Below are 26,550 nucleotides of genomic sequence, written 5' to 3' on the forward strand. Positions count from 1 at the left end.
TAACAGCAGAGAGTTCCGATAGTGGCTTGAAGCGTTATTCGCACGTTTCGTTTCCTCCTATTGTAAGTAAAATTGCAGTTAAAACAGCTTTTTCCTGTTCTTTTGATGCATGATTCTGTACACAGATTGTATTATCTACGATATAAATTCAGAAAAATAATCGTAGGCAATAATATGTGACAAACCCAAATTCGAATTTTCTCGGATCATTTAACGCGATAGAATTATTGATATTATTGATCATAGTATGTTATTGCTTGATTAATATGTATGTGCGTATTGTTTTATTCATTTTGAAGGATAAATTGGGGCTTTATCAGAGAAAAAAAATAACATGAATATTCTTTATTTCCTTGATATAACATTTTACAGGTCCAGCACAATCTCTTGATTTAGCTGTATAGCTTGAAATAGCTATAAATCTTTATTAAGCTATTTTAAATAGCTTGAAAAAGCTATTTATATGCAGTTTTTCACAAAAATGTTTTCTGTAAGAAATGGACAAAAAGTCGCAAGTATTTGACTATTCAGATTGATTGTGTTGAATTATTACCAATCAATCGTCTTGTTGACCACAACTGACTATTTTAACATTTTATTCAAGAAGTAACTGTGTGGTCACAAATCAATTGCTTTATATAGCCCCAAAACTTCTAGAACTTCGAGTGCAAAGTCTCTCAAGGAGACACGTTGGTGAGTGATTTTTATACGTGCATTGTTTTCAAGGATTCAAGGTTGAATATTATCACTGCGCCAAGGGGCGACTTTTCATACATATTGAAAAAATTACACATTTTAGAAAAAAAGTGTGATAAAATAGCTAAATCAAGCTATTCTGAATAGCTTAATAAAGCTTTATAGCTAAATCAAGCTATATATAGCTTAATCAAGAGATTGTGCCGAACCTGCTTAAAGTAGACAGCTACATTATGATTGTACATCCAACGGTCTTGCAGACTGTGTTCAATGTGTGTGTAAGCAATTGTGTACTTTATATTGATTAGTTATGTGTTTTGTTTCATATTATATATATATATATATATATATATGTCACCCATAGACAGAACGTTCTATCGTTAAAATGATATTGTCCTACGGACCCAGTATGGTGAGGGCATGTCCCGAGACACATTAGATTATAAATTCTAACCAGGGTCACCCAATCCTTTTTCATTCCATGTGGTACCTAAGTTAACCTGATTCATTTTCAGACTCCCTCATATCTCTCTCTCCCCAAGCCAACTTCAAACTTGTTTATTACATTTAATCAATCATTTCACCTACATTATTTTGATATAGATCACTTTGAGAGACAATTCTTTATTCTAGAGTACTGAGACACCTCCTTCCACCTCCTTCCACCTCCTTCCACCTCCTTCCTGCTAAATGGCAGTACATCACACAGAGTCAATGGATCATACATTGTCAATAATGTTTCGCTTTGTGTCAGTAGACTACTAAAGGAGCTGTTTTACTTGTTTCAAAGATTACTCAATTTCACTTTCTTCCCTTCTACTGTTCAACCAGTTTTTGAATGCATCACCTTTCATTCATATAAAAAGGAACACAAATTTTATTGTCTCCACTTCTCTTGGGTTTGAAAGAGGGACAAAATTTTCATATAAAAAGATTTAAAATCCTTTTCTTTCTGAACATTCAGCAGATAAAGGGTTTAGGAGTTGAAAATGAGTAAAGAATGGTTTGCAAATATTGTGATGTTCATTGTTTTGATTGTGAGGTTTCAGACAATAGCTTGAGGCTGATTGGGTCATGTATCACAGAGGGCAGGCAAGAAGGGGGGGGGGGGGCATCAAGATATTATAATAAACTCATTATTTCAAATCGGGACACAGAGGGCCAGTCGTCTGCTGAATTGATCTTTTCTTTATTCCAGGACATTGTGTGGACTAATAATTTGGATGATAACAATAAGAAATGATCAATAAAATCTATATTATATTTTTTTATAGGTACATTTTGTTTGGTACAGTTCTTCATCCAGTTGCATAAACGGAAAATAAACAAGCATGGACTTCCAGCACAGGGCTGGAGGGAAGACGGGTGTGGGGGGCGTGGCATCAGCCTCTGAGTCCAACAGAGACAGGAGGGAGAGGCTGAGACAGCTGGCCCTGGAAACCATTGACCTTAATAAGGTGAACATACAATACATACTTATCATGCTTATACATCTACACAATGAAAACCTAAATCAGTCATTCAAGAACATTGTAAGAAAAAAGAGTACACAATTCATCATTTTGCAAGTATAAAGATAGTTTTGTAACTACTTTAATAAGTACAGTATAAAAATACTATAGGGTCATTCAGTAGTATGATTACAACAAATTAGAACATTTCTCAAATTTTCTTAATTTTTGAATTTTGTCACATTGAGATAATTTTCTCTTTGGAAAATAGAGCACAAGTTTTCTTAAGATTTTCATACACAAGATGTACATGATGTATCTTATACAAATGCATGAAATATGTAAATTTGGTAGTTAGGCAAACTTGTGCTTCATGTTTTCTGAAACAAAATGTGTCTGAAAACAAAATGTGTCTTAAAATTAATGAGAATTTGAATAAAAATGAGAAAATTTGGAAATGGACATATTTTATGACCTTCCTGTGACATCTGTATATCCTATCACTTGAACTTGATACTCATTTTATGACAGGGATGAAAGCAGCTTTAAGATTGTGAACTATTGCATTGTTCTAACACACACCCTAGAGCAGGGACCAGAGAAATGGAGTTTTAGTGTATCTTGTTTATTTTTTCTTTTCAGGATCCATACTTCATGAAAAATCACTTGGGGTCATATGAATGTAAACTGTGTCTTACACTTCACAACAATGAGGTAAGACTTGAAACAAAATGTACATGTAAAGATTATAGTATGTCATTGCAAATCGAAGGCCACAACTAAATTCGGTTATGAAACACGTAAAGATGACAAGCTGAAATGAAATTATGCAATTAAACACTGACTTTTACAGGGAAGCTACTTGGCACACACACAAGGAAAGAAGCATCAGGCAAACTTGTAAGTTCACATCTAAGATTAACATACTTCTACAAAGGTTTATGTATATAAAATAATGTCTTTCTAAGAAATATATTGTAGACAATCCTTTACACGTTTTTGATGACAGAAAAAGGAAAGATTGATTAAACACATTTCTGTATCTTGAAAGCAAAGCTAAATTTTTTAGTAACCCAATCACAAATGAAAGCAGATGCAAAAGAAAGTTCTGTAAAATGACTTCAAAAATCTCATTGCTCATGAAATCTGTTGTCAGGGCTCGTCGAGCAGCCAAGGAAGCTAAAGAGGCCCCAGCTCAGCCGGCACCAGAGAAAGCCAGGGTGGATATCAAGAAATTTGTGAAAATAGGAAGGCCAGGATATAAAGGTCTGTGTTTGTCAAAAGATTGAATAATTTTGTTTTAAGATATGCTCTTGTGTGGTCAGTTTTGCTGGAAAAGAAAATTGTAATCAAAAGATCAAGTATAAAATGTAGTTTTAGTTAAATTTTGAGAAAAAAAAATGATAAGGTCATCTGTTCTAGTGTGCAGCATAAAATTGATGCTTTAGAAATTGAGCATTTGGATCTGCAAATACTTGTGGTATGTACTGCCTGTACACAGAATGTCAGACATTTTTACCCTATTCATGGGATCATAGCAGAGCACAAAAATTCATGGGAAATGAAAAATTTGTCATATATTTTGAATTGTTTGCCAGAAGACACCACTATCCCCCATTTGTCTTCAATGCTCGCTCTAAAGACACCAGAAATCATGTTTGACATTAGACTTTCTGTGCTTTGTTAATGTACATAATTGAAGGTTTTAACCATTTTCCTTGATTATTACTTATTGAAAACTTAAAATTTTATAGTAAAAGACATGTCAAAGAGAAAACAACACAAATGAGAGCCAATTCTGTGCGACAGACACAAAATTCAACCCATAACTAATTTGTTCTACTTGGTCCGTATTCCTTGGCATTTTATATTCTAACTCTGAGTCAGAGAGACTCTTTACTATCATGAGAAAAAAGAGCAGACTGACAGAAGAAAGAAACTCTTGCTGTACTATGGAAATTTTTGTGGAAAATTCAACATTGCCGGAGATTGTTGTGAACTTGAAATTTTAAAAGCTGCAAAAATTGCTCGCAATAAGCAATGACACTACATATTATTGTACATTTGTTGAGTTGAAATTTAAGTAATAAATATGAACCTTTAATGTTGAAATTTTTTACTAGTTTGTACTGTATTTTTTTATCTAAATTCCAGTATTTTCAAGGCTCCTAGGCCTGTACAGTATTTGGGTCTGGGTATGGTATGAGAAGGTCGTGATGTTTTAGTTTGTCATTTTTTTCAGTGACTAAGCAGAGGGACCCAGACAATGGCCAACAGAGCTTGTTGTTTCAGGTCAGTCCTTTATGTAGACAGGACCTCCTTATACAGTAAAAGTCATCTAGTACAAACACAGATATGATCACAGTTAAAATATGAACTGACAGTATTTTTGTAAGTTTTTATATTTCACCATCAATGCATCAGAAAAATTTAGTAATCCAAGGTAAATTTTATACTTTATAGTTCTCTGAACATTTGTGGTAGTCATACTTGAAAGAAACATACATATTGAGAATTTGTTATATGGATATAACGAATTCAGATATAGCAAAGTAAATTCACAGGTCCCCAGGACTTTGCGGAAACTGAGTTTTGCATCCTGGTCTCCTTCATACCAGCTAGTTCAGAAACATTTTAATATGGATAAAAAATTTATGATCGAAAATTGCAATTTTTTCTAACATTCAGAAAATCAACATTACGTGCCAAAAAATTGAAAATTCAAGTACAGACAGTGTGTATAAACAAACACAGTGATAATGAAACTTCAAATATGAGTGAAATATTCATTTTTGAAGGGATGTAAAACAAACAATCTTATTATAATTATGAAGAAGAAAGAATAACATACACCAGTGTTTTATTAAGTTGTTTAGCATAAATTTATTGTAAAGTAAATATATCTGTAAGATACTATTCTACATGGATATGTTTAGGAGATCATTGGTTTTCATACATTTTCACGCTGTAAAGTAGTAAGAAAATGGAAGTAAGAGTTATCTTTCTTTGTACAAACTTGGAATTTTGGAATTTATCTATTATTCAGATTGACTACCCTGAGATTGTGGAGGGAATAGCTCCACGTCACAGATTTATGGCAGCTTATGAACAGAAGGTGGAGCCACCTGACAGGAAATGGCAGTATCTTTTGTTTGCTGCAGAGCCTTACGAGACCATAGCATTCAAAGTATGTAATAAAGAGAAAGCTTTAGTTTATGCACAGCTCACTAACTAGTTTCTCATGTGCTGTATATCCTTTTTGAAGAATGGGAATTGCAGAGTAATATAATAGCATTTTGATTATACCAAGGTGGAATTGATAGAACTCGTATGAAATAATTGCTTGAAACTACTGATAGCATAACTAAATGTCAGAAAACAAGTGCTACAAATTGTACTTGTGTATTGAGGCTAACAGTAGGCCAGTCTAAGCAGTTCTGAAGTGACTTATAGTTGATCTCTCTGAACTGAAAAGTTTTTTTTTTTTCTTGTTAGGTCCCTAGCAGGGAAGTTGACAAAGATCCCAAAAAACTATGGTCACACTGGAACAGAGAGACTAAACAGGTAGGAATTGTATGGGGGTAGAGTTTAGGAATTATTATGAGTGTTCTACTATATTCATAAATTGATTTGTCATCAGCATTTTACTTCACCAAAGATTCTGTCTGACATGCAGTAGGGGAAATTGCACAAAGAATTTTTTTTCCTTGGTTACAAGAAAAAACTGATATAAGGGAATGTATTTTCAGGGTTAGAAACTCCCTAAAATTACTACTCGCAAATAATTGCGAGTACCAACAAAGTGAACTCGCAATTTGATAAGACTACTCGCAATTTTCATATATAGTTAAATTTATATAAATTAAATACATGTAACTTAAGGAAAAAGTAACTACTGTACAATACACAAAATACAACTACAGTGTGACTTTTATCTAAATTACTGATTTAAATCAAAAGTATTGTGTTCTGTCATATTATATAATTTTGCTACAGTTTCAATGCAAAAAAACTCAACTCGCAAGTTTTTGCGAGTTACCTAATTTTTAACTCACAATTTGGGAATTCTAACTCGCGTTTTGCGAGTTGTATACAGTGGATTTCGAACCCTGATTTTTTGTATTCACTTGATATATATGATTCTATTTAACTAACGGTAGTTGTTTATAAGGTAAACATGTCTTCATCAGAATTCTAGTCTGTGTACACAAAAACAAAATTAAGTGAGCAAGGAATTCTTGTTCATCTGTGTATTACTGAAATTCTCTTGTACAGCTTTAATTGGGTATTGTTTTTGATGGGTTTAAAAGAGAATCTAAAAATTCATAAATTGAAAAAGAAATCAAATTTATTGATGTCATGTATAATTTCTGACATTACTTTTGAGTATCTGTGTTTCATGAACATTCTAGTTGAATGGTAACAGGTCGAGACCACTAGATATTCTGACGTCAGCATAAATTTGCATGCTAAGTTAGCTATCTGTTTCCTTTACTGACTGACCAATCAGTTGAATGAGTCGCAATGTATTATGAGCTACTACAAGTTTCAATATATCTCAGTGTGTTGAAAATAAAGAGCAACTATAATTAATTATGGAAACTCATTTTCAATTCTTTTTTGTTTTTTATGAAAGATATGTTGAAAATGATGTATAATCATATATTTCTATGCTCACATTTACAAAACTTTATACAGTATATCAACTTGTAATACACCAGCGTAAACTATTGTTCAAAAAGACATTAGTGCTATTGTGGTGATAAAGTACTGAGTGTGTTTTTTCACATGATATACATGTACATAGTTTTAAACAGCAAAGAAGAAAAAAAAAATTAATTGACAGAAAACGCTTTGAAGTATTTTTAAGTTATTTTACTTTATGCATAGCTTATAAACTTTTTTCTTGGAAATATAATTTTCTGTACATGCATTCCAATACCATTTCAAAAATGGTGCCCTGGCTTCCATGTTTGCAATGTAAAAGAAAAAATTTTGATGTAAATTTTGTCAGGGATTTTTTTACCCCTTGATTCCAGGGGCCGGGGCCGTCAAGATTGGGAAAAATGGCGATATTTGGTTGAAATTGGGAAAAATATCTTCATACAAATAAATAGGAAAAAACAAAAGTCAAATATTTTATCATTCTTCTTATTTTTTATAGTATGAAGCTGGCTTAAACCAGCTTTAGTGATATGAAATAATAGCGGCTGTTGAAGTTCAGAAGCTAAAAAATGGCAAAGCCGCGGGTATGATAACATTGTAAATGAACATATTTATACGTTGTCATCTTTTTTACCTTTATGTAAGAAGTTCTTTAAAATAACATTTGATAGTGGGTTTGTTCCAAATGAGTGGTTAATCGGTATTGTTTGACCAATTTATAAGAATAAGAGCGATTCAACCCAGCCTGAAAATTACCGTCCTAGGCAAACTGGAGAGACTGACATGATGAATGTTTATTTTTAGATAACGATCCCGACTTCAATTTTTAAACATCGATCCCGCTTTATAAAGTACGCATGCAAACATCCATAGTATTCCGAATACCTTCTCGGAAGTCCTCGGATGGCTCTTAGATCGCACATAGAGAACATAAACACCTTTTTGTCATTATTTTATTTAATAATTTACAACTTAATACTTTTTTTTTCAAATTGGGAATTTTTAGGTATGATTTTGGGAAAAACATGCACTTTTCAGCATTGGGAATGGGGCCGAATTTCGGCCCCAGAGAGACCCTAAAAAAATCCCTGTTTGTTTACCTGTACTGCACAATTAAAGGGGTCAATTACTCACCTTTGAGCAAGAAATGCAAATAAGATACAGATTCTTGCATCAAATAATCCTGCCTATTCTGAGGAATAGTGTGATGTAAAATGTTAAAGGGGTCCAATATCTCATTGACCAGTCCAACATCATATCTTTTGGACTTCTCAGTAAAATATTGGAAATGTTAGACTTTCAATACCCCATGCAATGAGTTGCAGTAGGTATAATGAGTCCGTCAGTCAGTTGAACCATGAGTCAGTCTGGCAGTCCTGTTCTTGTCAGTGCAACTCCACAGAATTTCTTAAAACTATGTAGTTAATGAGGACAATGTGTAGATGTGTATATTTGCAGAAAATTCTGATTCATTTTCAGGGTTCTCCACAAGGGGTTTTACCATGGCGGCCCGCCATGGTTAAATTTATGTGCGCCATGGTTAAACGAGCTGCGCCATGGTCAAAATCGGCGGCCGCCATGATTAAATTTTTATTGCATTTCAGTATTGACACCTACTTTTTAATGACTTGAGTAGTTAATTGTGTTTATACTACGACAGCCATGCACCTCGCATGCCTCGATAGAAAGCGGACTGTGCTAAACAAACACGGTCGTTGATCGGGGACAATGCTGTGAAGTGTGACAATTGAGAGTCAATCAGCTGATGATCGATATCTTGAGAGTTGATTATGCTGTACACATGGATAACAGAAGATGACATAACAAGCAATAACAACTTGATAATTGAAAAGCATCCGATTCAAGTTTCTCTGCCCAGACAAAGTTAACCCTTTCAAAATTTCCTGTTCTTTGTATTTAATCAATTCCTCATGCCTTGTTTTTAAGTATTAACTTTATTTTTTATCTTTTTAATAAAATGTAAGTGCCAATCGCCGTCTTTGTTTTAGAGTTACCTCCTGTTTTTATGAAACATCGCGTGGTGCTATTTTTAGTGCTGGGGCACGTGGAGAAGTAAACAATGGAGGAAACTCGGCGTAAATGCAATATGTAGAAAAAAGAACGTTTAGAGGAAAAAAAAGCAGAACAGAGAAAGCAATATTACAGTTATGTCAAATTTATGCCCCTGGTTATATTAAGTTACTTTTACCATGTAAGCCATCAGTAAGTTTTCATAGACCATGCAGTTAAAAAAGCTTAAGCTTCGATAGGATGTCGGTGTTCATTCGTCTGTTCATTTGTATGTCTGTTAACTTTTTTTTCAAATTACTACCCATTCATCAGTTTTAGTCATATTTAATAAAATGTTTCATACAACAGGCATCATCAATTCTGAATATCAGTTTTTGAATAACGTTGCCATGGTTACTCTATCAAAATATTTTTTTGAAATTCCTTCAAAATGTTCCTATAGTTTTGGGCCAATTTTGGTGCATTTGTAAAGTAAGATAAATAATCTTTTTTTATTTTTATTTTTTTAGCTTAAAAAAATTATTGGTTATTTCAACTTTTTGTGTTTTTCGGTCACATTTCGCCTTCGCGCAACTTCCTCAATGGTTAAATTTTGAAATGTGGAGAACCCTGATTTTTTTCTTGTATGTCCCTTTTGGTCTTAGTAATTTCTGTACTTGTCAGTGCAACTCCTCTTAAAAGAAAGAAAAGAAGAATTCCACGAATGTTTAGTAAATCTGAGTAGATGTGCATATTTGGCAGCCAGGGGTAAGACTGAAATCAATCATATTGAAAAATGATTGATAATTGTAATTTCTACTAGCTGCATAATGCACATATTTTCATTATTTTTGTTAATATGACTTGTTATCACCATATTTCCATTGCCAAGTTAAATCTTCCAACCTTTTTACGACAATTATAAGATATAGTACTCTATCTTGCAATGGATCCAAGTGTAGAGAAATGTCTTGACAAACAATTGAAACCAAAATAAAGTAGTGCACCCTGTAAAACAAGTGAGATAATTAAGTGACCTACCATTTTGATACAACAAGATCAAATATGGTCATATTTATCTTCAGAGGTAACTATGTTTTAAAATAAACTCAAAATTTTTATGACTGTTTTTCATCATTATTCTAAAAAATGATGAAATTTAGTCATTAGTAAGAGTCAATTTTATGACTAGTAATCATCATTTTAAAAATGATGAATTTCAGTCTTAACCCTAAATTGACTTTTTTCCCTAAGAGTTATGTCCCTTAGATTGGTGAAAATTAAATATACTGCTAAAAGTGTTGGTCAGCAACTCTTCTGAAACCACTTAAAAAACTTAAAATCTTCTCACGAACAGCAAGGCCATAAATAGTTATATGAATATCTTTGATACATTTTAGTTTGTTCAAATCATGTCCCCTGGGACTAGGATTGGGCCACAATAGGAGATCAAAATTTTATGTAGGAATATATAGGGAAAAATCTTTATAAAATCTACCTCTCAAGAAAAGCAATGCCATGATAAGTCATTTTTTTTTAAAAAGATCTTCAGGTAGATTAGATTCAGGATTTTTCAAATCATAACCCCTGGGGAAGGGTGGGGAAACAGAAGGAAATAAAAGTTTTGCATAGGAATACTAGCACATAGGAATAATCTTTAAAAATTTTCTTTTCAAGAACAACAAAGCCATGGTTGGTCATATTGAAATGGAAGCTCCCCAGGTAGTTTAGATTTAGGTTTGTTATTTGTTGTCATAGCCCTTTGGGGGTAGGGTAGGACAGGGCCTTAGTACATGTAGGTGATCAAAGTTTTACAAATATGTAGTAAAATACTGGTAAGCTTTAAAAATCTTCTTCTTAAGAACAGCAAAGCTGTGGTAAGTCATATTTAAATGGAAGTATCCTCAAATAGTGTAGATTCAAGTTTGTAAAAATCATGACTCCTGGGGATATGGTGGGGCCACATTAGGTGGTCAAAATTTACATAGGAATATGAATGAAAAATCAGACCTAAGTTATGTGGAATCATTTTAGCTCACCTGAGCTGAAAGCTCAAGTGAGCTTTTCTTATCCCTTGTCATCTGGCCATCTGTCTGTTTGTCCATCTGTAAGTAAATTTTACATATTTTTACCTTCTTCTCAAGAACCACTGGGACAAATTTTACCAAAAATTGACACAAGGCATTCTATGGTAAAGGGGATTCAAAAATATTTAATTGAAGGGCCAAGCCCCCTTCCAAGGGGAGATAATCAAGAAAAGCAAAGACAGGGTGGGATCCTTTGAAAATCTTCTCTACACTAACCACTGGGCTAGAAAGGTGAAACTTATGTGGAAGCTTTCTGAGGAAGTGTAGATTTTGAATTGTTCCAATCATTTCTCCTAGGGGTAAGATGGGGTCCACAATGGGGAATGAAAGTTTAGATTGAAATATTGAAAAAAAAATTGTTTAAAAACCCCTTCTTCTCAAGTACCACTTGACCAGAAAAGATGAAATGCATGTAAAAGCTTCCAGACATAAAATAGATTCTAAATTTTTCAATTCATGGACCCTGGGGATAAGAAAGGGTCACAATAAGAAATCAAAGATTTACATTGAAATATATTTGAAGAATCTTTAAAAATCTTCTCAAGAACCACTGGACCAGAGAAGATGAAACTTACGTGAAAACTTCTGAGATCTTGTAGATTCTGAACTGTTAAAATTAAGGCCCCAGGGAGTAGGATGGGGCCGCAATGGGAGATCAGAGTTTTCCTTGGAACAATATAATTTTTTAATGAATCTTCGTAAGAAACATAATAGAATCATTAATTGTGAAAATTCGCAAGGCATGTGGGTTAATGTATTTTTTTTCTTCAAATTTTGGACCATGGGTAAAAGTTGGCTAAAATCAGGATCAAATTTTACATAATGCATATATATGTATACTGAAAAAGAATTTCTTTTCCATATTATTGCTAGGCCATGTTAGTTATTTTGATATTGAAGCATTCACATGATGCGTGGATTCAGAGACAATTTAGAATTAGGGTGGTGCCATGATATGCAATATATGCAATTTTTCGTGGTATTATAAAAATCATTTTAAAATCTGATGAAAAACAGCAGAGCTGAAGTAACCCAAATGAGCTAGTGTCTCTAGTGGACCTCTTGTTAGGTCACCAGAGTCACTCAGGTGACTTATTGCAATCTGTCCATCTGCATGTGTTGTAAACTTTAAAACATTTTCAGCTTCTTCTCTGGAACCACTGAACCAATTTCAACAGATTTTGGTTTAGAGCATCTTTGGACAAAGAGGGACAAAAATTGTGAATTTCATGGTCCCTGCCCCCTGAGGCCCGAGGGATGGAACCAAAACCATAAACATTAATGCAATTTTCAAAAATCTTCTTCTCTACTCTTAGACACCAAGCAGTCAAACTGTTGTCATGATTGTAACATACTATGAGTCCTTTACCTAAATTGTGAAATTCATGGACCCAGGGTCAGGGGTTCAGGAGTTAGAAAGGGGCTCTATTGATCACATAGTGAAATTGCATATATTGTTTAAAAAGCTTCTTCTCTGCCCCTGTATATTAAACAAAGAAACTAAGTGCATGGTTATGATGAGCAAAAGTGCCTCTTCTAAAATTATGAATATCATGGCCCCTGATTCAGGAGTTCTGGTGTAAGAGGAGGGGGGGGGGGGGGGGGGGGGAGGGGCTCTATTGATAATGTAGTGAAAATGCATTATTTCTTAAAAAATCTTCTTTTTTGCTCCTGGGTATTTGGTGGGTGTACTTCATGCATGGTTATGATAAGCAAAGGTCCTTTTCCGAAATTTTGAATATCATGGCCCCTGGGTCAGGGGTTCTGGTGTTAGGTTGGGGTTCTATTGATTATATAGTGAAATTGCATTATTTCTTTGAAAATCTCTCTTTTTGCTTCTGTGTATTTGCTCCTGGGTATAAAGCAAAGAAAAAAAAATAAGTGTATAGTTATGATGAGCAAGAGTGCTTCTTCCAGAATTGAGTTTCATGGCCCCTGCGTCAGATGGTTTAGTGCAAGGATGGGGGCCCTATTGATAATATAGTGAAAATGCATTAATTCTGTTGAATAATCCTGTCTGCTCCTTAGTGTTTAGCAGATAAACGAAGTGCATAGTTATATTATTAAAACTTGTTTGTGGTCCCAGGGTCAGGGGTTCTGGTGTTTCTCCCGGGGAGAGGGGGGTGCTCTATTGATGATATAGTGAAAATGTGTTAATTCTTTTAAATATCTTAAACGAAGTGCATAGTAATGAAGATGAGGGTACCTTTTCCAAATTTGTGAATTTCATGACCCTGGGTCATGGGTTCTGGTGTTAGGGTAGGGCTGCTTTAAATCTGTAGTGTAAATACATTAGTTCTTGGGAAATTCTTCTCTGCTCCTGGGCATATCAGAGGCAAACAGTGTAAAGTTTTAATAAGCAAGGGTATCTTTACCAGATTTTTTTAACATCTCTACCGATTTGTCAAGTGTTCTGGTCCTGGCCAGGGCTCTTTATTTGTGTTCTACTGTTATTCCCCTTTGCCATTCACTTTTGATAATTAATCACTGTAAATAATGTATTTGAAATGTTAATAGAATAAGATAATTACCGTATATACTCGCCTATAAGTCGGTCCGCCTATAAGTGGGTTGTATTTTTTAAGCTTAAATTACAGGGATTGACCCTCTAAAATATCAAATCTTTTTATAACTCGCGTATAAGTCAGATAAAAAAGTTTTGGACCAAAGTTCAACTCACCCCAAAAAAACGACTTATAGGCGAGTATATACGGTATGCAAGAATTTTTATTGTATAATACAAAAAGTACTTCCCTAGTTTTAATGATTAGGTAGACTTGTGAATAATTGATAAAATAAAAATTAACTTATTTTAATAAATGTTCAAAGACCAAGAGAGGCCAATGTGAGAGGATATAATATGGGGTAAAATATAGTATAGAAGCATTAATACTTTGTTAATAGTCTGCATGGTGATAGTGATAAATGGGGGAAAGATTAGAACTTAATCTTGAGTTGTTACTGAATACATTATTTCATTGATCCTGATCATCCTATTTCTCTTGCTTTTGGGCAACAAAGCTTCATCTATCAGTTTATTTTATAGTCAGGTGACCATTTAGGCTCTTGTTTTAGAGATTGGCTGAAAACAGAGATTCAAATTTTTTACAGTATATGTGTACAGGGGATAAAATCTCAAGGACAGCAAGCCAATGATGATGGTACTGAAGCATCCCAATTACTTGGATAAAATCATTAGGGCTAGATTTTGCTCCACAATGTGGAGTCAAAATTTGTATGAAAATAAAGAGGGTATTTTTTAATGAAAAGTGCTGATGAGAAACAGCAGGTTCACAGTTACTCAGGTGAGCATTGTAGGCTTATGGTCCTTGGGCCCCTTTTGTAAATTAGTTTTGGTGCATGTACTGTATACAGGGTTATTTTCACCCCATTGTTATTTTCACAATTTTTGCCCCACTTTGAATTCGCCCAAAGTTCTGCTTAAGAGATTATGCTGTCTTTTTTTTAAATTGCCCCATTTTAAATTCACCCAATAACAACGAGGGCGAAAGGGGCGAAAATAAAACAAAATTTCTTTGTAGGAATAGGAATTTTGGATGGGTATAGTGTTCAAGACCACCCTAGTTATTTTTTCAAATATAAATTTTAAAGAAGCTAATACTTGAAAAAATGGGCATTATATAAAAAGTAAAATGCAGATGTATGATTCACACAACTTATTCTATGAGGCTGCTAGACTAATTTTATTTTTGTAGAGAATTAAATAGTATTTTGATATAGAGCTCAAATGTAGATCTCTCTAAAGTGGAAATAAATACCGTACAGTAAACTACACCGTACATATTCTCTCCCAAATCCATTCTACTAAATAAATAGAGATTGTGAGAATAGAATTGAAGAAATGTTAAATTATATGTTCGTCCACTTTGTTTAAAGTACATTTTTATTTAATTAAATATTTTTTGGATTAGTTTTAAATTATTAAAACAAAAATTGTGAATTTCATGATCCCTGCCCCCCTAGGGCCAGAGGGTTGGGGCAAAAACCACTAAAATTAATGCAATCTTTAAAAATCTTTTTCTTTACTCCAAAATTGTGAATTTCATGGCCCCTGGGTCAGGGGTTCTGGTGTTAGGGCGGGGCTCTAATTATTATATAGTGAAAATGAATCAATTCTTTAAAAATCTTCTCCTCTGCTCTTGGGTATTAGGCCGATGAACTTAGTTCATAGTTATGATAAGTAGTGGTTCATCTTCTTAAAATGTAAATTTCATAGCCCCTGGTTCAGGGGTTCTGGTGTTAGGGCGGGGCTCTAATTATTATATAGTGAAAATGAATCAATTCTTTAAAAATCTTCTCCTCTGCTCTTGGGTATTAGGCCGATGAACTTAGTTCATAGTTATGATAAGTAGTGGTTCCTCTTCTTAAAATGTAAATTTCATAGCCCCTGGTTCAGGGGTTCTGGTGTTAGGGTGGGGCTCTAATTATTATATTGTAAAAAAACATTAATTCTTTGAAAATCTTCTCTTCTGCTCCTGGGCAGTAAGCAGATGTACCTAGTACATAGTTATGATGAAAAAGGGTGCCTCATCCAAAATTGTGAATATCTTGGTCCCTGGGTCAGGGGTTCTGGTGTTAGGGTGGGGCTCTACTGATCTTATAGTGAAAATGCATAAATTCTTTAAAAATCTTTTTTTCTCTCCCTGTATATAAAGCAGATAAACTAGGTGCATGGTTATGATGATCAAGGGTGCCTCTTCCAAAACTGTGAAATTTGTGGCCCCAGGGCAAGGGGTTCTGTGGGAGAGGGAGTGGTCTATTGATTATATAGCGAAAATGCATTATTTCTTAGAAAATCTTCTTCTCTGCTCCTAGGTATTTAGCAGGTAAACTAAGTATGATGAGCAATTGCGCCTCTTCCAAAATTGTGAATATCTTGGCCCCTGGGTCAGGGGTTCTGGTGTTAGGCACCCTAATTGTTCAAATATCTTCTTCTCTCCCTCTGTATAAAAAGCAGATAAACTAGGTGCATGGTTATGATGATCAAGGGTGCCTTTTCCAAAACTGTGAAATTTGTGGCACCAGGGTGAGGAGTTCTGTGGGAGGGGGGCCTCTATTGATTATATAGTGAAAGGGCAATATTTTGTTGAAAATCTTCCCTGCTCCTGGATATTTAGCAGATAAACTATGGTTATGATGATCAAGGATGCCTCTTCCAAAATTGTGAAATTTGTGGCCCCAGGGTCAGAGGTTCATGTTTGGATGGGTCAATTTAATATGCAATGGAAATGCATTTTTTTTTTTTTTTAAATCTTCTTTTCTTCCCTGGGGTATTTAACAGAAAAACTAATAGGATGGTTATGAAGGGCAAGGAAATCTTTTCAAAAAAGTTGAAATTCATAACCCCGGGGTCAAGGATTTGGTGTGTTTTGAATATATATTAGAAATGCATTATTTCTTTGTAAATCTTCTTCTCTGCCCTTTATTATTAAAGAAGCATACTATGTGCATGGTTATGACGAGCATGAGTGCCTCTTCCAAAATTGTGAATATCTTGGCCCCTGGGTCTGGGGCTTTGGTATCAGGGTGGGGCTAATCTATAGTGAAAATGGATTATTTCCTTGAAAATCTTCTCTGCTCCTGGGCATCTAGGATATAAATAGAGCATATAAAGTTGTAATAAGCAGGGATGTTTTTACCAGATTCTGAAATTCTGTACCCTTTGGTAAATTTATTAATTTCTACTGAAAGAAGGTATTCCCTTTACTATTCACCTATGATAATTAATCACTGTAAAAAATGTAACTTAAAAGGTCAATTAACAACAGAGTTATACAAGAAATTTTATAACATTTAATACAAAAGTACTTTCATAGTTTTTAATAGTCAGGTAAACTTTTGAAATAATAGATAACTAAAAAATTGGACAAAAATACGTTATCTTTTTTACAATAAATAGTCTTTAAAGACCAAGAGAGGCCGTTGCAGGGATGAATTAAATGCATTAACTAATAGTGCTCTAGAACTTTTGTTTTGTTAGTCCGCATGAGGATATTGACAAATGGAGGAAAGTACAGGCAAATAAATAGATCAACTTCATGGTTTGTTATTGAGTACTAAATTAATATTTTGCTGATCCCTGATTATTCTTTTTCTCTTGCTTTTGGACAACATAGCTTTATTTATTAGTTTATTTTGTTTTAATCTATGGATCATTACAATATAGTCAGATGGCCTATTGCTATCTGTTTTTGATCTTCATCAGTCATTTTCTCTGTGTTGACATCTGATCATTTTCAGCGTCTTCTCTGGAACTGCTGAACCTATTTCAACCAACATTTATACCCCTGCTCTGAAGTGTCTGTCTGTCTGTCTGTGCGTCCATGTGTATGTCCATAACAAATTTTCGTCACAGTTTTCTCAGCAACTACTCATCGCAGATGCTTGAAATTTTAGCACACTCTTTGTCTAGGTATGCCATATAGTGGGATACATTTTTGTACAAATCGGATGTCAACTTCCTGTTTATTCATGCATCTGTGCGTATAAATTTTTCGTCACATTTTTCTCAGCAAGTTCTCATAGCTGATGCTTGAAATTTTAGCACCCTTTTTGTGTAGGCATGCCATATGGTGGAATTCATTTTTGTACAAATCTGATGTCAGCTTCCTTTTTTTCCATGCATCTATCTGTACCAAATTTTTGTTGCAGTTTTCTCAGCAACTACTCACTGCAGGTGCTTGAAATTTTAGCACACTCTTTGTTTAGGCATGCCATATGGTGGGATTAATTTTTTTATGGATCCAATGTCAACTTCCTGTTTATCTATGCATCTGTACGTACCAAATTGCCATCACAGTTTTCTCAGCAACTACTCAAGACAGATGCTTGAAATTTTAGCACACTCTTTTCTTAAGTATGCCATATGGTGGGATTCATGAGAGTGTACTAGTGAGCATTGGCTCACAGACTTCTTGTTAGATCACATGAGCCTTGACTTAATTGAGCTTTTCTGATAGAAGGGTGTCAGACGTCTGTCTGTTGTGTGTCATCTGTAAACTTTTCAAATTTTCTACTTCTTCTTAATAAGAAGTATTGGGAAAATTTCAACCAAATTTGCCACAAAGCCTACTTGGATGGATTTAAGTTTTTTTCAAATGAGGTGGGGGGAGGGGTATTAAGATTAGTGAAAATATAAAGGGACCTTATAAAAATCTTCTCAATAACCATTGGGCCAAAAAAAGAAAAAAAAACTTTTAAGTAAGGTTCATTACGTAGTTTAGATTTGTTTTTTGAAATCATGACACCATTGGCTAGGACAGGGCCACATTGGGGGATTCAAAGTTTTTTCATAGAAAATTCTTTAAATAACTTCTCCTCAAGAACAGCAAAGCCATGACTAGTCATATTTATTTTGAAGCATCCCCAGGTAGTGCAGATTCAAGTTGTTCAAATCATGATCCCTGATGGGAGGATGGGGCCACAATAGAAGATCAAAGTTTTACATAGGAATGTATAAGAAAACATCTGTAAAAATCTTTCAAAGCCATGATTAGTCATATAAATATGGAATCCTCCTCAGTGTAGATTCAAGTTTGTTCAAATCATGCCCAATCCCCTGCGCCTTTTGGAGGGGGAAAGGGGGACCACTTTTCTATTTTAACTTTTTAATACTGAACTGATTTTTGCTTTTCTTGGGCCAAAGTGCTTAGGTGAGTGATGGCCTCTTTTGGTATTTGAACAAAGGGATACAAGTTATGGATTTCATGGTCTCTGCCCCTCTGGGGCCTGAAGGGTGGGGCCAAAACCATCAAAATTAATGCAATCTTTAAAAATCTTCTTCCTTACTCCTGGACATCAAGCAGCCACACTGCTGATATGATAAGAATAAGAATCTACCAGAATTTAGAAATTCATGGCTCCAAGATGAGGGCTTTTGGTGTTATGGTAAGGGGAGAGCTATTGATCAGTGAAAATGCATAAATTCTTGAAAAATCTCTCCCTCTTTATATAAAGTAAACAAACTAAGTGCATGGTTATTATAAGCAAGGATGCCTCTTCCAAAGTCAAGAAATTCATGACCCCTGTTTAAGGGGTTCTTTTTTTTAGGGCAGGGTTCTATTGATCATATAGTGAAAATGCATTAATTCCTTGAAAAAAGTCTCAGATCCTTGGAATTTTGAGCACACAAACTAAGTGTATGGCTATGATGAGCAAGCGTGTTTCTTCAAAATTTTGAAATTCATGGACCATTGGTGAGGGGATCTGGTGTTAGGGCAGGGGTCTATTAATCATGAAGTGAAAATGCATAAATTTTTTAGCTCACATGAGCTGAAAGTTTCAGTAAGCTTTTCTGATCACATTTTGTCTGTCGCCTTTCTGTCAGTCTGTCTGTAAACTTTTCACATTTTCAACTTCTTCTCCAGAACCATTTGGCTAATTTCAACCAAACTTGACACAAAGCCTCCTTGGGTGAAAGGAATTCCAATTTATTGAAATGAAGGGCCTTTCCTCTTTTAAGAGGAGATAATTAAGAATTATTGAAAATTTGGTGGTATCTTTTAAAAAATCTACTTCTCAAGTACCACTGGCCCAAAAGAGTTGAAACTTCTGTGAAACGTTCTTTACATAGAGTAGATTCAAGTTTGTTCAGCCATGTTTAGTCATAATGATATGGAAGCATCTTTAGGGAATGTAGATTCAAATTTGTTCAAATCATGACCCTTAGGGGTAGGATGGGGCCACAGTAGGGGATCTGTTTTACACAGGAATATATAGGAAAAAATCTTTAAAAAGCTTCTCAAGAACATTAGAGCCATGTTTAGTCATATTTACATGGAAATATCCTCAGGTTGTGTAGATTCAAGTTTGTTCAAATCTTGACCCCAAGAGGTAGTGTGGAGCTAAAGCTATAAAATTCATGACACCTTGGGGTAGAGTGGTGTCCCAACTCGGATCAAAGGAATAGATAATTGAAAAAAAGCTGCTATTAAGATTAGAATGGCCATATTGACTCAGGTAAGCATTATAGGCCATGAATCTCTTGTTTAAAATCTTTTCTCCTCCTGGTATTTAAGAAGATAAATAAGTACATGGTTATGATGACCAAGGTGTCTCTTCCTAAATTGTGAAATTCATGGTTGCTGGGTGAGGGGAACTGGTTTTAGGATGGGTTTTAGGATGGGATTGTATAGATTATATAGTGTGAATGTTTGAATCTTTGAGAATCTTCTTTTCTGCAAATGAGAAGTAAGAAGACAAACTAAGTACATGGTTAAGATGAGCAAGGGTGTCTCTTTCAAAATTGTGAAGTTTATGGATGCTAGATGAGGAGTTCCTGTGTTAGAATATATAGTGAAATGCATTAATGCTTTGAAAATTGTCTCTGCTCTTGGGCATCTAGGAGGCAAATAGAGCTAAAAGTTGTAATGAGCAAGGATGTTTTTACCAGATTTTTGAAATTCAGGGCTGTATTGATCCTGATGGAAAATTTGTGGTTTTATTATACCAATACAAAAGTTAATCCATGAAAGTCACATAATTGACTGTTGATAGTTGGTGTTTATGATATTATTGTGATCTCAAGGCTATAGTAAAGCCTGTTTTGTCCACAACATTATATATACATTCAGTGTTAACTTATTTTTTTTTTATGAAATCCATTAGAAATCTACAACTTTCAAATCTCTATAACACACGCGAAACCTTGTCACCACGTGGTATAATACACAGTAGGAACTATATGCATTTTCAATATCTAGGAACACCAAAATGTATATTGTTTTGACTCAATTTATTAAAAAAAAAAAACAACTACCCAGTTAAGTTAATGAAAAATACAACAACTGTGCGTTTAAAATTAATTTGTCATTTTTTTCTTGCAATGTTCATTTGCGTTATTTAACTTTCCAACGTCACAAACGGCTCTTACATCTATTAAGCACACCAATTCTGAAATTCTGAAATAAACAATTATGAAGAGAGAAAATTAGTGAATGTAAATATAAGCATTGAATTCTTATTTTTGGATGTCGTTGGTCCTATAACACACCTGGCCGTGCCGACAAATTATCATACTGCGCTAACACGCAGTATTGATGTGTTATAGGACCGACGACATCCAAAAATAAGAATTCAATGCTTAAATGAACATAGCTGATTGGCAGATCTCAAATATGGTCCTTAATAGACCATAAAGATAAGAGTTAAGGGAAAAATGTTAATTCAAGTGAATTTAAAGAACTAAGCAAATATTGATGAAGAATGTTTATGTAGTGGAAAATCTCCACAGGTATATATTAATAATTGATACCAACTAATTTTATAGTGGCAGAAAGCCGCAGAGTACAAAACATGATTTAATGATAATTGTTAAATGAAATATATATGAGTTGAAAGTTGATTAACTGTAGAAATTAAGTTTATTTTTGTACAAAATGTGTTTGTTGTAAAAAATACTTAAAAATTCTTTACAATGTGATGGTTTCTTTTTTTCAGTTTTTCCTGCAGTTTGCATTCAAGATAGAATCCAAGGCACCAATGCCACTCCCTCCTCCACCCACAGAGGGAAAGAAGGATGTACAGGTTCCCTCAAGCACAAATTCAGCACCCCCACAACTTCCTCCTCCTCCACGCATGCCTCCTCCCCCAAGGATGCCTCCCCCACCTCCAGTTGGGCAAGCAGCTGGAGGGCCTCCTATGCCACCCCGGCCAACAGTACCTCCTATGAGCCAGGGTATGCCCCCTCCCCCAATGCCTCCTGGAGGTGTTCCCCCTCCTGGACCTCCTCCCAACATGCCAGCCCCACCCCCACCCCCAGTGCCTCCTCCTGTCCCTCCCCCCGGTATGCCACCAGGAGCCTCAAATATTGCCCCTCCTCCTCCCCCACCCCCAAAGTAATTTCATCAATAAAACTTGGAAACATTTTCACAATCATCACTACTTGTGTACATGCTGTTAAAAATCAACTACATGTAGACTGTTTATAAACTAATGACCATTATAGTCATATAGAAAAATAAAGATTGACTTTCTTGATTGTTTTGTGTTGTAAGTAAAAGGAGAGTTGCACTGAGTCTGGACAAGCTTGCAGAGTGCTACATTGCTTTTTTTTTCAAATAAGTGTTCGATTTATGGGTGAAGAGACATACTTTGGCATCACTGTTGATATTAAATCTTGTATAAGTAAGCTTTGGTAAGAGTCCTGACAAAGTTATAGTCATAAATGAATATGTGTCTGTATTTCTTGGTTTTACTAATTTATTTTCCCATATAGAATAATACGACTTCAATATTTTCTGAGCGGATTGATGTTAAACACAGTTTAAAGGTGCTTGGACACAGATTTGAAGTTATTATTTTCTCAAATTTTCTGTATAATTTCATGACATATGTTGCTATAGCATTTCATACTAAAATATAATAAAAATCTTATTTCATCTCGAAGTTACTAAAACTTCGAGTTTCTGGACGCGTTGGATTGACACATCCTTGCGCTTTCACATGTTGTAATTTTATTCTTAATACTTAAGAAATGTGGCAATTTTGTTGTGTATTAATGAAAAATATTAAAACTATAACCCAGAAAATTCAGAATAGAAATGTTCGAAAGCAAAACCTACTCACAGTATTGTAAGTCCGTGCTCAGTGGTGTGTGCAGAGTTTAACAATTGAACACACCCGGTGAATCGTAAACATTAACAATAACAGAGCTTGTGCCCTGTTTACAAAACAGTTTACGTTTCACGGGTGTGTTCAATTTGTTAAACTCTGTACACATCACAGAACACGGACTGACAATACTGGTGAGTTGGTTTTGCTTTCGAACATTTCTACTCTGAATTTTCTGGATTTTAGACGTAATATTTTTCATTAATATATAACAAAATCGCTTCTTTTCTTAAATATTAAGGATAAAGTTAAAATTTGTGTAAGTGTAAAGATGTGTTAATCAAACGCGTCCCGGAATTCGTAATTCCAATAATTTCCAGATGAATTAAGATTTTAATTATATTTTCGTGTGAAATGCTATTGCAATATATATGTCGTGATATTATACAGAAAATTTGAGAAAAGTTCAAATCTGTGTCTAAGCACCTTTAAGAATAAAAGCTCAGAAAAAAATAGTGCATAATGGCTTTTACATCTGGCATCAGCTGAGTCTCTCAGCTACCTGTTGCTGTAATATGCAATAAAATTTTTTTGACCTGTAATATTCTTAAAATTTGATCATTTTAGCTTCCTTTTAGAGATTGCTGAATCAAATTTCAACAAATTTTGTTACATGTACACATCATCTGTTAAAATGAACAATTTATTCTTGTGAAATTCTTGTTGCATTCATATTTTTTATGTTGTCGAAAATTGTCTCTTTTTTTATTACTTCAGGAAACCTAGCAAAGAAATTTCTTACATTATTACGATGACCAAATAATTCTCAACACAAAATATGTCATATAATTTGAAATTTGTGACCTTTGGTCTTTATATATCGATATAGATAAGACTTGTTAAAGTCATATCTCTCTGGTTCAGCATCATTTAATTGATCGTCGTGTTATATGAAAATTTATTATATCTCTGAAAATTTCTTTGACTCCTAAAGTTTTAACTAGCACACCAAATGCGTCGTCACGAGATATGAGACATGTGATGTGAATTTTACAATACAGTGGACTCTCTTAATCACATTTCATTAAGTTCGTCTCCTTGTTGCTCAAGATTAAAGAGTTTTAAAGAAACGGTGCAATAAAAACAACTTATTCCACCGCAGGACCTAAACCCTTGTTATACAAAATTCAGTGTGGTAAATATATTCTAATTCCATGTGGGGCCGAATTTGTCATTGTTTAAGAAACTCATACTCGTTGACTACCAAGGCCCCTGGGTCTCATTACTTTGTAACATATTTTAGCCGTCCTTATGACCACCAGTATATTTTCCTTTCTACAAACATATATATCCTACTGAAATCTAATTTGACATTTTTCTGTTCTCTTCACAGATCAATGTAGCTTGCTATTTTCTTGAGTACTTCACAAAAGCGTTTTGTTTCTTTGGAATGCCACTTTGCTTTATCTTGGGGCCTATCATTTTAACATGTTTAAAACTAAATCTTTCCTAAGAAGATATTAAAAGCTTCAGCAAACCGATATTTTGTAAAACGATAAAGTAATTGCATTGCATAATTTTAGGGATATCAATTTAATTAGGAGGATAAATATATGTTCTATAAAGTTTGTATTCGTGTCGAAAAATTGGACTGATCTTGATTTTGACCTTGGTCCTTTACATATTTTATTTTGGTTTGTAACAGGTAGTACAGTTATTTTGCTTGAACTGGGAAATAAATTATACGTTTTAAATTAGAGTAAACATGTCTAAAATATAATTAACTGTTCTTAATGTTGAAAAAAATACTAATTATCATGTATCTGTTATATATAAACGATTCAATTTCAGACTTCTCATTAGAACATTTAGAAACTTATCATAGATCCTAAAATATATAATTTTCATAGAAAAGTGTGTAGATTGGGTTTTAGGCCAAATTTATATTTCAGACCCAAGGGGCAAAATACCTTTAAACTATACTATACTTAGGGCATAGTTGTCAGTCTTTCAATATTCATTAACACGTACCTGAAAAAGTTTTACACTTTTACCCTAAAATCTATATTGCTCTGTTTAATAATTTATTTATACACAATTACCCGCAAGGTACGTATCTGCGTATACCGGTACGTCATATGATGTACCTGGTAACTTCTCGACGATCTTCCCGTTTCAATAACAACGAAAAAGACCATAGACTTCTTTGGGCATTTTGATGTATAAATCTCATTAAGAATTTTCAGTCGCATTTAAATACAAGAGTAAAAGCAACGTCAGAGAACTTTCGGGGTATTTCTGCAAGTGGTGGCTCCTCAATATGAACGAAAAATTCTCGAAGGGACGTTAAACAAACCAGAGAAATCACGATTTTTACTATATTATCAATAAAGTCCCACCGTAATACCTCACTCCTGACCCAGGGGCTGTGATATTCACACAATTTTGTAAGAGGCACCCTGTTCATCATGATAACGCATTGATTTTGTTTGTTAAATATATCCAAGGACAGAGAAGGGTTTCAAAGAAATTATTAATGCATTTTCACTATATATCCAGCAAATTCAAGTACCAGGACCCCTGACCAAGGGGTTATGAATTTCAGAATATTGGAAGAGGCACCCTTGCTCATCATAATCATGCACTTAGCTGTTTGCTTAATACCAGAGAGCACGCAGAGAAGATTTTTTTTATAGAAACAATGCATTTCACTATAAAATCAACAGAGCCAGTCCTAACACCAGAACCCCTATCCCAAGGGCCGACAAATTCACAACTTTGGAAGGGGCACCCTTGCTCATCATTACTATGCATTTGTATGCTTAGGAGTAGGAAAGAAAATTTTCATAGTTTTAATGCATTTTCACTATATTATCAATAGATATCCATCCTAAATCCCTGACCATAGGGCCATGAGTGCCAGAGGGCTCAATGCTTAATTATAATCAATTCAGTTTAACTGCTTGATATCTGGAAGTAAATTTTAAATATTGCATTAATTTTGATGGTTTAACCCCACCCTTCAGGCCCCAGGGTGGGGTTAAAATTTTTATTTTTATTCCCCTTTACCAGTAGATGCTGTATACCAAAATTGGTTGAAATTGATTCAGCGGTTCCAGAGAGGAATCTGAAAATGTTTAAATGTGAACACTTGAAGGACGACAGACAACAGATTACAATAGATCACCTTAGTGACTCAGGGGATCATAAAATGGTTGGTGCAACAGTTCCGGGAAAGAACGGGCGAGGGAGTGATTTGGGTGACCTAATGATGACAGAACTGACATTTTATGTATATTCAGATATCAGAAATTATATCCGGTTTTATGTAAAAAAGACTTACCAAGGTCGGCCATTTTTCTCATTGACAGTTTAACAACCTTCAATAGGCCGCATGTAGTAATGTTAAAACGAACATACAAAACTTACTTGAACAAAAAATAAAATAACCAACCGATTAGAATTTATATTCAGCAAACATTTACTGATTTTTTAAAAGCATATTCCTACATGGTTTTCAAGTAAAGCAAGAAGAGGCTTAATGACCTTAACGGTCACTTTAATATAATACAACCCTGTAAAGATCAATGAAATTACAATTTAATAATTATATAAAAGTAATCAGGCTAGAAGTCACTTTGTATTCAGTGTCAATGATCATAGACAATACGTCAAGTGTCCAACGTCAATGATCATAAGACAATACAAATATGTTATGCTACATGTTTATACCTGTATTTATATATTTGGATGTTTTATATATATATATATATTTTAGAATTTCAAGAATTTCAAAATTTCAAAACACATGCATGCACATGATGATGTATTTATACTTTGGTTCTTTTATCATTTTCAAAAATGAATTTTCCGAGTAAGCATAACACTTCTTTATTTTCATTATTCAAAATCCATATCAGTTTTTTAGCAGGTGTCAAAGAAGAAAAGATTGAATTAATTTTTGAAATTGTTTCCATTAATTGTAAACTTTCATTGTTATATTTTGGACAGATAAGTAAAAAGTGCTGTTCATCTTCAACCTCCTGCATATTACATTGAGAACACACTCT

General features: G+C 34.2%; 1 protein-coding gene across 1 annotated transcript; it reads left to right on the plus strand.

The window, feature by feature from the left end:
• LOC133178722 (splicing factor 3A subunit 2-like) lies at window positions 1–21,903 on the plus strand. Its single transcript, XM_061313436.1, has 9 exons — window positions 1–62; window positions 1,971–2,153; window positions 2,790–2,861; window positions 3,001–3,047; window positions 3,304–3,413; window positions 4,390–4,439; window positions 5,194–5,334; window positions 5,643–5,711; window positions 21,368–21,903. The coding sequence occupies exons 2-9, from the start codon at window positions 2,028–2,030 to the stop codon at window positions 21,767–21,769; spliced, it is 1,017 nt and encodes a 338-aa protein (XP_061169420.1). The 5' UTR covers window positions 1–62; window positions 1,971–2,027; the 3' UTR covers window positions 21,770–21,903.
• The last annotated feature ends 4,647 nt before the right edge of the window (window positions 21,904–26,550 follow it).

This window comes from Saccostrea echinata, unplaced genomic scaffold (genome assembly GCF_033153115.1).
Source record: "Saccostrea echinata isolate AGI-Se365-2 ecotype Australia unplaced genomic scaffold, CSIRO_AGI_Sech_v1 ptg000001l, whole genome shotgun sequence".
Taxonomy (NCBI): Eukaryota; Metazoa; Mollusca; class Bivalvia; order Ostreida; family Ostreidae; genus Saccostrea; species Saccostrea echinata.

What these genes read in the sequence shown, in the direction of transcription:
- LOC133178722 (XM_061313436.1), top strand. Translation starts at nt 2,028, where the DNA reads ATGGACTTCCAGCACAGGGCTGGAGGGAAGACGGGTGTGGGGGGCGTG. An exon ending in AAACCATTGACCTTAATAAG is followed by an intron (nt 2,154 to 2,789) that starts GTGAACATACAA and finishes TTTTCTTTTCAG; the next exon opens with GATCCATACTTCATGAAAAA. An exon ending in GGAACAGAGAGACTAAACAG is followed by an intron (nt 5,712 to 21,367) that starts GTAGGAATTGTA and finishes TCTTTTTTTCAG; the next exon opens with TTTTTCCTGCAGTTTGCATT.